Below are 13,229 nucleotides of genomic sequence, written 5' to 3'. Positions count from 1 at the left end.
TACAAAAAGATTTAAAATAGATATGACTTTGAAACGAGCATCATTTTTGCTACGGAGTTGAAAGTTTGTTTCATACACGATTTTTACTCCTAAACCCGCCGAATAATTCACAGCCATACACTCTGCGAGGCTGGATGACCAGCGGAGCCGCACGTATCGTGATAGATGTGCTGATAATAAACGTGTCCATTGAAGATAAGAGACACCTAGTGCAAGGAATTTGGTCTCTTCATGACTCTTTTTTTGTTTTATTATATTCCATAATCAACGCTTTCTTGCTTTTTAATCTTCTTCCGTTTTCTTATCTATTATTTGACCACTAAGGTGACTATATCTTTATGATCGCTATGATATACTGGTAGGGTTCTTGGCCAATGTTAGGCCTAAACACAACCAATGACGTGTCGCGGGCGCACTGATGTTTGTGTAACACTGAATGCCAAACCTTTTCAAAAGAAACGCCACGAACCATTTTCTGTCTGGCTGAGAAGCGTTTATGTTGAAAGCACCCACAACTACGATGGGAGTGGAGTCGGTAGGGGTGATCCAGCCAAAGGTTGCATGCGCTTGGTGTTTGCAGCACGATCTTCGTGCTTATTACCTGCCGTCCGCCGTCGCCGCACACTTTCCCGTTTCCGTTCAGGACAGTGTTCTTCGTAGGAGCCCGCTTTTCTTCTCTAGTCCTCACCGCACGTGGCCTACTTATTGCACGGTTGGAAGGGAATTGAGATAAGATTACGTGGTTTGCGTGTAGAGCCCATTACGTCAAACCCCAATTCATAGCAAACAGTGTCTATTCCGGTTTTACTTTTTTTATTACCACATTTTTTATCACAATATGCTTTGACACATGTCGCGATCAGACACAGCTGGGGCATACCCGGCGATACGCTTTTATCGCCGTTTTTATCGCCGGGATCGGCCGGTCATGGACTCTGGAGTGGCGGCCATCTTTCTTGTCTACGCGTACCAACCTCCAGAACCTAGCGCATAACAGCGCCGCTGTAAAACGCTACATACATGATGTCAACACCCGCGGCATGTTTCCAATATTTGCAGAAATTATTAACATGTCTGTAAGGGGATCCAGCGCTGGCGTAAAGCCACTACGACACTTTGAGTGCAAAACTAAAATAAGCTGATAAAGTCTGGTGGGTGGCCACGAACATGGCACGACATATTTAGAGGAAGCTTTAGTTCGACTGCTCCTATCTAAATACATGTAACAGGAGAATTCGTTTTTCTAGCAACCACTGCACCAAATTTGACGAGGTTTGTTGCATTTAAAAGAAAAACTTAAAATCTAGTGTCCGTTGGTTTCGAGAACATGAGTTAGGTTGTCGATTTTTTATTAAAAATCAGCAAAAATCGAAAATTTTCTAAAGACGAAACTCTCAAGTTTACGGAACTGTAACTAAACAACGAAAAAAGGATAATACAATACTGTGTATTTCATCTAATAGGGCATCTAAAGCGGACAAAGGTGAAATGTGACATACGAATATGAAATAATTTAGTAATATGAAAATACAGCTTTTGCAGAACTCTTGTAACCAACGTAACAAATTCACGTAAGATGTAAAATGACATCGAATGTGTCCGCTTTGAATGATCTAATCGATGCCGTTTACAGAACCGCGATATCTTTATTGATACAGAGCTAGGAATTTGCAAACTTCATGCTTCTATTTTTTTTCTAGCGTTCCGATATTTGAAAATCTTTCAAACAAAATTCAAGCCCTAAATCGAAATTCCGCTTTCAACAGACACTAGAATTTAACTTTCTCTCTCAAATGCAATAAATTTCATTAAAATCAGTCCAGGGGTTATCTCAGAAAAACATTTTTGCGTTTTACATGTATTTGACTAGGCCGCGTCTGAGTTGTGCCCGAGCTAAAGCTTGCTCTTAAGCGATACCAGTGCAACGCCGGCATCGACGTTTCATTTAGTCCGCTGCGCTCAGCCACGTTGCGAAGAGCACATGCCTCCGAATGTTCTAGCACGCCGGTCGGTGGTCAATCAGGTGACAAGCTGAAACACGTGCCTGAAGTTGAGTAGCTAATCTGTTAGCACAAAATTCCACTATGTGCTACCGAAAACTATTTCCTGCGCTACGGCGATGCTGTTGGCAGGCAAAAGTTTCACCACCGCTTGCGCATAGTGGACTAGGGGACAAAATACTTTTACAGCGAAAGCTGTATATAACTTACCATGTGTAGTTCTTCCGGCGTCCGGTAACAGAAACGAACTTAGCGATTTCTAACAAACCCATACGCGTACAGTTGCGGAAGAGATTTGAACGCTCGCCGTGAACAACAGAGGGGCGTGAATGTTATTGCAGTACATAAGCAGGAGAGCTATCAGCCCCAAAAAAAGAGTTGCGTTATCGATGGGGCGGAGACGTATTTTTCGTACACCCGACGAACAACATGCGCACGAGGAGCGTCAGAGCGAGCAGCAACTTGAATGTAAACGGTGCCGGCGCGAAACGGTCCCCGCCGAAGAACGTTCCGACGACGCTGAACGAAAACGACATCAACTGAAGTCACAGCGCTGGATTGACAGGGAGACGAAATGCGACAGGACGTGCGCAAAGTACGGAAAAGTGTGCATGGCGCAGACAGGCTAAGACAGGCTCAGTGACAGGCTAAGAGAGCACAAAGAAAAATTGAACTGTTATCGAGATGGACATGTCTCCGTGTATTGCGATGATTGCGGCTGTAAACCCCTGTTTAATGATTGTATGGCTGTGTTTAGAAATGCACATAAAGACATATGGGAGATTGTAGAAGCAAGCTTAATTGAAAAGGAAGGTGCAAACTGGGTCAGCGCCCCATTGATCTCTCTGAGCAGAAAGGAAACGGCCTATCTGGAAAAGTCTGGGTTGCGCGTGCGATCATTTTCACTCGTGTGAGCCGGTATAAATACTATGCTTTTCTGAAATAAAATTCAGTTGATAGTAGTGCACGTCCTTTCATGTCCCTGTCAGTCCAGTGCTATGACTTCAATTGATGCAACGAACCAACTAGCCCAAAAATCTGCACTCCTCGAAAACGACAATCGCGAGCCCGGGCACCTCAGAACGAGCAACGACGCCAAATTCGCAACGCAAGTAATGACCATTCCACTCTGTGAAGATGGAATGGCAGCGAAAGCACTTTGTTTTTAGTTTGAGAGCGTTGACTGTCGTCAGCTTTCGCTGCCATTCCATCTTCACAGAGTGGAGTGGTTGCCATTTCTTTAGTTCGAAGCATTTATTTCCTAGTGCAGCCAGTTTTCTTTTTTGCGCGTGAATGGGTGGTGTATCTCGCTCGTCATCTCTTTTCATGAAACATAAATTTCGCCCCCCCCCCAAATTTTCATTTTCTCTCTAAATATTCAAAACACATCAAGAATAAATATAATCCATGAAAGGAAAGAAATATTTTGCGGAAGTTTCTTGAGCAATAGGGCAAATACTTACGGCAGGAAACTGGTAGTGGACGTCACCCCAAGCCACCTAAGGCGTTGTTTTCGATTCGTATAGAGAGGTCTCAACATATGTGAACAAAAGGTGTTCATTTTATTTGCTTTACATAAAACGTGTGACACCACTGCAGATGAATGTCTGGCATCTGTCTGTTTTCTCTAACGTCGTTTTCCAAACTCGACCAGAAAAAAAATTATTTTAGGGCATGTTGCCTGCAGGCAACACTCGTCAATGAGGGGTTAAGTGGTCCGATTGCAGCCCTCGCGCAGGCTATCCCGACATTTTTGTGGGCCTATCCCGGTTATAGTGTGGCATAAAATTTTGTGCCTTAAAGGTATTTGCCATTCGAGCAAGTGGCTGTCTTGCTGTTTCTAGCAGCCGTGTCCTTAATTTTGACGTGGCTTTCATTATTTGTTCATTTAATATTTGACTTCTACCTCAACTACAGGCTAGTCGATGTATCGCTAGAATATTGAGCGGACAGCACCCACATATCATACGTGACCATAAGAGAGTTGGACAGCGTTGTATATATATATATATATATATATAAACGAGGAGAGAGGGGGTTAACAGAGGGTCCCGATTTTTATTAGTCATATCACAAGAAGCCAACAAACACTGACACCAAGGACAACATAGGGGAAATTACTTGTGCTTAATAAATGAAATAAAGAAACGATAAATTAATGGAAATTAAAGTGGATGAAAAAACAACTTGCCGCAGGTGGGAACCGAACCCACAACTATCGCATTTCGCGATGGTTGTGGGTTCATTTCGGGTTGTGGGTTCATTTCGCGATATATATATATATATATATATATATATATATATATATATATATATATATATATATATAACGCAGGAGATATTGCGGTCGTGTGACGCTATGTTTATTGCAAACCTCGTCTTCGTCCCTCCCCACTATTGCACCCCATCCTGCTGGTGCGGTACGTCACACGCTTCAGTGAAAGGTTTTCCAGATAGATAACAATGCCATTTATCGATGGCATCAATAATTGCTAAGCATTCAAGTTCTGTGACAGCGCAATTGATATCATGTTATAGCAGCTTGCGTGAATGGTATGCAACTGGGCGCTCTCGACCTTCATCATCAGCCTGGTTCAAGACGGCGCCGATACCTTCGTTGGACGCGTCGCAGTAAAGCACACAAGGTTCGGCGGTATCGTAGATGTCAAGGATGGGTTCTTCCATTACACATTTCTTAAGCTGAGTGAAAGCCAGTTCACAGTCAGGGTTACAGTTCCAGGTGCTGTCTTTGCTGAGTACGCGTGTCAGTGAATCAGCAATTTTACTGAAGCGGGCGATGTATCGACGGTAAATATTGACGGATCCGAGAAAACGCTGTAACTCTTTAGGGCCTGACGCTGTGAGAAACCACAGGATTGCCTCCACCTTGCTTTGTTTCAGAGTGACTGTGCCATTTGAAACCCTGTGTCCAAGGCACACATGGGTTTGTGCTAACTGACATTTCTTTAATTTCAGCTTAATGCATTCGCTTCTAAAATCGTTTAGAACGGCATCTAGATGCTTCAAATAGTCTGGGAAAGTGTCAGAATAGACGACAATGTCATCAAAGTAGTTCGTGATGCGCATCAAGTGGTGTTCGGCCAAGATGGACTTGAAAACCCCTTTGAAAGTGGGTGGAGGGTTCCGGAGGACCAAAGGAATGACAAGCCATTCGTATTAACCAGTACGTTTGACAAAGGCCGTCTTCGGAATGTCTTCCGGATGCATCCTCACTTGCCAATAACCTGACGTTATGTCTATCGTCGAGAAATACGTCGATTTCTCGAGAGTCAAGAACCTCGTTGATGCGGGGGATGGGTTGATAGTCAGGCACCATCACGGCGTTAAGCTTGCGGTAATCTACGCAGAAACGCGTGTGTCCTTTTTCTCGGTCAGAAGCGCCAGCGAATCGTACGCTTGCGTAGACAGTCGTATCATTCCTTGCGTGAGAAGGTTGTTGATTTGTCTGTCCATTTCGAAGCTATCGGCTTATGAGCATCGATAGGGATCCCTGCGAGCGGGGACAGTGTTGTTGAGAGGAATGTGAAGCGTTTCGCTAGTGATGCACCCAATATCAGTCTGTGATTTAGAAAAAATGCACTCGTACTTACGAACAAGCTGCTTCATTGCCATCGCTTGAGTTTCATTTAGGTGCACGAAATCACAAACATGAAATTCCTGTAAACAATCGTCCATTTCAGCCGTGGAATAGTATTGTGGACGAGGGTGGAGGATATCATTCCCTTGGCGTAGGGGCACGGTATCAAGATCAGGAGACAAGTGAAGGAGACAGGCCCCGTCCAAGCCGTAAAGTAGGTTGCTCTTCGTGCCTTGTAGAACATGTGCCTGAATTCACCACTGTCTTTTTTTGGGGGTCTGTATCCTCAGATTGACGCGGCCCACAGTTTTGGTAGATGATGCAACTTGTTGAACATTGATGCATGAATCTCTCATTATTTACAGGTGAAGAGCCGCCAGCACTGCTTCGCTGATAGAGGTAATCGTGGCTCCTGTATAAAGAATAGCGCTGACAGGGTACCCGTTAATCAGTGCATCAAAATGAACTAACAGAGCTTTGGGTCGCCCTGCTCGTTTCCCTGGTTGGTAGCGAGGGAGAAAATGCTTGCACGTCATGGACATTCGTTGTGCCAGTGCATCTGTCGGGCAAGCCGTCCATTGCGCAGTGTTTGCATTCGAACGGGGTGCTCGTATCCGTGTATTAAAAATTAATTTAAATTATGGGATTTTACGTGCCAAAACCACTTTCTGATTATGAGGAACGCCGTAGGGGAAGACTCCGGAAATTTCGAACCCCTGGGGTTCTTTAACGTGCACCTAAATCTAAGCACACGGGTGTTTTCGCATTTCGCCCCCATCGAAATGCGGCCGCCGTGGCCGGGATTAGATCCCGCGACCTCGTGCTCAGCAGCCCAACACCATAGCCACTGAATAACCATGGCGGGTAATATCCGGGTATTAGATGGACGCTTAATGGCGCTGCCGCTTGCTGCGTTGATGTGCGTGTTTCGGCCTGGTAGAAAGTGCTGTGATTTAACTCGCTGCATAGTTGACTCTACTCGCAGCGCAGCTGAAAGCGATGTCACTGATGTAGACGGGTTAAGCCCAGCAAGGGCCATCTCCATATCGGCAGGAAGGCAATCAATGAGCCCTGATATAAGGTCAGCGGCATTTAGGTCCGCAAGGCACCCCAGACATATTTCTTAAATTGTAGTAGTCCTTCAGGAGCTAGCCCAGTTTCAGCTGACAATGAATGAACTGATGGAAAGAATCCCTGATGGCCCATGTAAAGCGTTGTGCCATGCATTGAGTGATGACCTTTCAAGCCGCATCACTGTCGAACACCTCAATAAGGCACCATCGGAAAGCCTCAAATTCAAGGTAATCGAAGAAATGGCACAGCTTGTCTCGCTCCGTCCATGCAGTGGCCGCAGTCTTCACCTCGAAGAGTCGGAGCCACTTGTCAAAGGGAACGTCCTTGGATGTTCCCGAGTACTTCGGGATGTTGATGGCTTTCTTTGATGTTGCCATGATGTAGGACACGGTTGATCCTGTCGACTTGTATAACGCTGGAGACGTGGCGGTCGTGCGATGCTGTTGTTGTTGTCCAGAGAGGCCGTGGCACATACCGACAGTGAGGGATTGGCCATGAATCGGTGGTCAAATATGGTGTATAAAAACAAGGGAGTTAACAATTTGAAGCTCCGGTTATTGCAAACCTGGTCTTCCTCTTGCACTACTATTCCACCGTACCGTACTGGCGCGGTCCCTCACGCACACACACACGCACACGCACGCACACACACACACACAAACCCACAAATACCATCAAATCAAATACCATCTAAGAAAGCAATGTAAGATATACAGCTCTATAACTAACGATAGGGGAACGCTGTAGGAACGCTAGAGGAGAGATTGTAGTAGAATTCGCAGAAAGGAATAGCTGCGAATAATGAACACTCTTTTCAGGAAGCATAGCACCAGAAACTAGACCGGCCAAAGCCCTAATGGTGAACCAAGAAAGGAAATTGTTTTTATACTTTCTGCCCATGCCAGCATAGTGCAGGATGTAGAAGTGATAGGTGGGGTAAAGTGCAGTGATCACAGGTTAGTGAGGGATAGGATTCACCTCAATTTGAAGAGAGAAAGAGTAAAATTGGTCAAGAGGAAACAGGTCAACCTAGAGCCAGTAAGGGTAATACCAGACAAATTCAGGCTGGCACTTTCCAACAAATATGCCGCCTTAGAACAGAGAGCTGAAGATAACATAGGCGTAATGAATGAAACCGTAACTAGGCTGGCTTCAGGGCACGGAGTAAGACATTTAGGAGGTGAAACTCCCGTCAGCGCGAGCGAGCGCGGGCGACCAGATAAGGTCACAATTGTTGTATGCGCCGACGGGACCGTATACAGTGGCGGCGCCATGCGGCGCGTCGTAGAAGCCGCAGCGAGAAAAAAAAATGCAGCGCGCGGGCAGGCGGCTTCGGCGCGCTCTCAACGGCGGTAATTTTTTTCCAGGCCGCCAGGCGCCACCAGCACGACAACGGTTCCGCGGGCATGTGGCTTTTTCTGGTCGCCGCAAACAGCGGAGTTTCCACTCCTAAATGTTTCTTGCTCCGTGCTTCAGAGACAGCAATTGAAGTGGAAGGAAAGGCACCTAGGTAACCAGCAGGCAAGCTCTCCCAAGTAACAAGGGACCCAATGAAGATACGACGAAACAGGAAAGCGTTTAACTCAAGATATAAGATAGAATTCGCGGAACTGTCAAAACTGATCAGTAAGGAGAAAACAAGGGATATTCGAAATTATAACGAGAGACAGACTGAAAAAGCCGTAAAAAATGCACGCAGCCTGAAATCAGCGAGAAGGAAACTTTGCATAGGATAAACCAAGCTGTAGGCACTGAAAGATAATCAGGGTAATATTATCAGTATTCTCGAAGGTATACTAAAACAGCGGAAGAATTCCATACTGACCTGTACAGTTCCCAGAGGGGTCAGAATGCCTCCGTTCCAAGCAGTGATGAACAGGATACGGAAACTGCTCCTATGACTAGCAATCAGGTCAGAACAGCTTTGCAAGACATGACACGTGGAAGAGCAGCAGAAGAAGATGGAATAACAGTCGGTTTTATTCAAAGATGGAAGAGACGTAATGCTTGAAAACTGGCGGCTCTCTATACGAAGTGTCTGTTGACTGCAAGGGTCCCAGAAACTAGAAGAATGCAAACATTATACTAATCCACAAAAAGGGAGATGTTAAAGAACTGAAAAATTGTAGGCCCATTAGCTTACTCCCAGCATTATATGCTATTTACTGCGTGCCTGGAACAAGTATGCACGCTATTAATCTGGGAAAGCTTAGGAGTATGGATCGACGGCGAGTATCTCAGCAACCTTCGCTTTGCCGATGACATTGTTCTATTCAGCAATACTTCAGACGAACTACAAGAAATGATTGAGGACCTTAACAGAGATAGGGCAAGAGTGGTGCTGAAGATTAATATGCAGAAGAAATAATGATGAATAGCTTGGCAAGAGAACAAGAGTTCAGGATCGCCAGTCATCCTCTAGAGTCTGTGAAGGAGTACGTTTATCTAGGTGAAATAATCACAGGGAACCCTGATCATGAGAAGGATATTCATAGAATAAAAATTAGTTCATTCACGTACGGCATGCAATGTCAGCTTACCATTATCATTGAAAAGCAAGGTGTACAATCAGTGCATTTTACCAGTGCTGACATATGGGGCAGAGAGTTGGAGGCTGACAAAGAAGCTTGAGAACAAGTTAAGGACCGCACAAAGAGCGATGGAACGAAGAATGCTACGCAAATGTTAAGAGACATAAAGAGAGCGGTTTCGATCAGAGAGCAAACGGGTATAGCCGATATTCTGATTGACATAAAGAGAAAGATATGGAGCTGGGCAGGTCATCTAATGCGCAGGTTAGATAACCGTTGGACATTAGGGTTACAGAATGGGCATCATGAGAAGGGAAGCGCAGGCGAGGACGGCAGAAGACTAGGTGGGACGATGAAATGAGGAAATTCGCGGGCGCTAGTTGGAATCGGTTGGCGCAGTGCAGGTGTAATTGGAGATCGCAGGGAGAGGCCCTTATCCTGCAGTGGACATAAAATGGGCTGCTGAAGAAGAAGATGATGACGATGAACTAACGATGAAGTTCGTGAAAACGCTGCAGCCAATTGCCTTCTGTCATTACCGTATTTTCAGAGCTCAGGTGAAGTTTAATTGAGATAGCCTTTCTAATTCAGTTCAGGCGCACTTCGGCGTCGATATCACCGTCGGTGTCATTGTGATGTTCCGTGTAAAGTGAAAGTGCGATAAGATCCTGTGGTGCCTCGTGGCGCCTCGTACTTAGCTGTGAGCAAAAGTGTATGAGCGTGGTTTGATGCGAGCTGTCTTGCCCTCCGGCTAGTATTGTGCGAGAAACAGGGGACATACGTTAAAGTGGGGCAAAGATAAAAGAAATAGAGAGAAATGAGATTAAAGAGAATAAAAAAAGAAACAGGGGACAGAGCCTACACCAAGGGTGGCCGGGACGGGGGTTGTGAAGAGAAGTAGGTTAACTAGGCGCGTCTAAAATTCTGTCCACGGGCGTCGGTGCTTGTGCCACGGCCTAGCGCTCATTAATTATGTGATGTGCAGCGGGGTACAAAGTTTATGCGGGCCAATGTGGCTGGCAGTTTCATGTGCGCTGTGTTCTTAGGCATCTAGTGTTGAAAGACGCGTAATCTCAAAGTAGTGGAGACGCACTGAAGCTATAAGCAGCAAAAAGCGTTCCCACGCTGCTGCTGCCTTTCTTCAACGAGCCAACGTTCTGACAGCGTCTCCGCTGTGGTCGAGTCAGATGTATTCTTGCTTGCCTTTGCAAGCGGGAAACCAAGCTTGCCGATTTAACTAATAATCTAATATTTATTGCAAGCTCTCTCATAATTTGCTTTTGAAAACAATGCTTCGCCTTTGGGTCCAAACTGTGACCTTTCTTAATTTTTTGTTTTTTGAGTACCGGCGTCTCTCAGGAGCTAAGTGTTAGAGGGCGGGTCGCGGGACAGGGGGCATGCGCGGTGTGGTTTTTGAAAGGAGCTTGCATACTGAACTCTTGGGTCGGTTCTCGGGTATGTAATAAATCGCTCGCTTTGTGTTTTGCTGACTCGTGCAGGATAACGTTTCCGAGGAACTTCACGATGGGTCTCGGAACCTTCGTCAACTTCCGATGCGAGTTAAATGTGAGTGACGGCACGGCCAATGAGATGTTCTGGCTCCAGGGTGGCGCTCGAATACCGAATGACAGCCGGCGCCACTCGCGGCTCGAGGAGCCTTCGGAAGGGCGTTACATCAGCTACCTGGAAGTGCGAGACCTCCGTGACGTCGACGCTGGCCGCTACACGTGCGACGCGAAAGCCAGGCTCAACAACCTCAACCTGGTGCGCGTGGTCCCGGACACCGTATACCTCAGCGTGGCTGGTACGTTACTCGCTGTCTTAAGGTGTGGCAATCAATTATTGAATGGTCAAATATGGGATGCCATGTCATAATTTGGCCAATCACCGCCCGAAGCAGTTAAATGGATAAAATTGCTATCGCTCGTTTCACTCAAACACAAACGCACTTCCTCTTATTCGAGCGGAACTCGAGTATTCCAGTGACGCTTCTGTAGGTGAACTGTATTTCCCGCTGTAGTGAGGGCAATAGTGATATTCTGGTGCTCGCCTGAAAACAACACAATACTGACGACAACTTGACAATGAAGAAAATGGCCGCCGCCGCTCACCTAAGTGAAACTGAAATGAAGGATTGGCAGACGGGCACAAATCTAACTGAGGCTTTTAGCATGTTGTCGCAGTAAACTTGTCATTTAGTTGGGTGGGGACCAAGGAGCCCGCGGCTCGGAAACGGGTGCTGATCTCAGCATTATAGGAGAAATTGCAGAGTGAACGTGAGCGCGCGCATGTGCGTGCGTGTGTGTGTGTGTGTGTGTGTGTGTGTCGGCACTATCGGCACTAGGGAAGCCACCAGAATACGCCTAGTAATTAGTCACATCAATTAACATGCCTGTGAAGAGTGATCTATGCTACAAAATTTGTACCATGCAGAACGAGCGTTGTAATGTTAAAATGAAAGAGCGATAAGGACACGGATAAGATTAAACGGGTTATTCAGTCTTGTCCGTGTCTGTATTTTGCCCTCTTTAAGGTTTCCTTTATGCCAACCAACTTGGCCAACATGTCTTCTTGAATACCGTGTGTAATCGATTGCATGTATGCGCGAGGCAAATAACTTAGAACTTTGTGGAAGACGCGCGAGCAGTGTTGCCAGGTCGGACAAGGCGGCGTAGCCCAAAGCCAGCGAAACTGTAGCCCAAATGTAGCCAAACACAATAACGAGCAAAACAAATTTGTAGCCAATATAGCCATTTTAATTTGTATATGCATTTTCATATTCGACTGCGGTAATCCCTTTTTGTACAACCCGTCGTAACAAAAAGACCGTGATGCTGTGATGGTCGACCCTCGACGTTCACCACTGCGACATCATGCGTGCACACAGAGCACTTTTTTGTCGTCACCGGATACTCAAGTTCTAACGAATCGTTGCTGAAGGAGAACCTGTCGAAATGAATATAGAATGTAAGCACGAAGAAAAAACTTGGAGATCGCCTAAGGCGACTGACAACTGGCCATAATGTGTTGTAAGACGTTGATGGAAATGAAATTATCATGATTTATAGTGATAAAGAACAAGGCACGCTGTTCGTAATTGAAGTAGGTATTATAATTTCAAATTGGCCTAGAAAATCTCAAAGGCTGGTAAGTGGCGAGGCCTGGCAATGAAATATTGGTACTTCGGATATAGTCTATGAGATTACTGTAAGTAAGTCGGCTGTTATTAAGTACAACATAACTATTGCTTCAAATTGCAGTTGCTATAACATTAGACATTTCCGCTTTATTCTATGCTTCTCAAATAAAAAGCGCACGCGTGGCTACGGCAACACGCCGAACTGCGTGTCACGTGTAAAATCGTCGTTTCGTTTTCAATCCAATTGCTTTCACTGTGACTGTTTAACCCTTTCCATATCGCGCCAATTGTACATAGTTATCCAGCTAATTATAGTTTGAAACGCCGCTTTCGAGTTCGCTTTTTTCCAACCAGGAGGTTATTTTTTGACGCGCTTTCATGTTTCGGGATCGTAAAAGTGGAAAGAAAAAATGGCCGCCCACTATGAATTGTTTAAAACGCCGCTTTAGAGACCTTACGCACCGCTCACGGACACACTGCGCCATTGGACGTGAAGGAAGAAAACAATTTTTTTTTTGTTTTCTAAGCAGTTAGATTTTTTCACCTCAGGCGGTAATTTTTGAATGCACTCTGAAGTTCCGCGATCGTCAAAGTAGAAAGCAAAGATGGCCGCCTCCGGCAGAGGTGCGTGCACTTCGAAAGATCGCAGATGTCGCCATTCCCGTGGGTATGCGACTGATTTTATTGATGGATCGAGTGGTAGAGCGAGTCTCAGGATGCTAGCTATACGTCGGACTTTGACTCTGATAGCGACGACGATGCAAAATTTTTGTAGTGGGATACCTGTTCAATGAAAAAATTTTATTTTTTCGGAGAGAGTGCCCATTAGACGGTAATACATTTTCCCTATCTCATAATTTTTGTTACATATATTTCTTAGTAGATAC

General features: G+C 45.5%; 1 protein-coding gene across 6 annotated transcripts in view; it reads left to right on the top strand.

Annotated features, from left to right (window-relative positions):
- The window catches only part of LOC142584689 (uncharacterized), a 132,279-nt gene that overhangs the window by 51,970 nt on the left and 67,080 nt on the right, over positions 1–13,229 (top strand). For 5 of the 6 annotated variants that reach the window (XM_075694884.1, XM_075694879.1, XM_075694883.1 and 2 more), the window contains one exon: positions 10,703–11,007. In XM_075694884.1, coding sequence (XP_075550999.1) covers positions 10,703–11,007 — 305 coding nt within the window. Of the gene's footprint in view, positions 1–5,963; positions 5,998–10,702; positions 11,008–13,229 lie in introns of all 6 variants that reach the window. The other variant, XM_075694882.1, reaches the window with a different exon arrangement.

This window comes from Dermacentor variabilis, chromosome 6 (assembly GCF_050947875.1).
Source record: "Dermacentor variabilis isolate Ectoservices chromosome 6, ASM5094787v1, whole genome shotgun sequence".
Classification (NCBI taxonomy): domain Eukaryota; kingdom Metazoa; phylum Arthropoda; class Arachnida; order Ixodida; family Ixodidae; genus Dermacentor; species Dermacentor variabilis.
The sequence above is the reverse complement of the archived record's forward strand: the minus strand, read 5'-3'. Positions and strand labels throughout refer to the sequence as shown.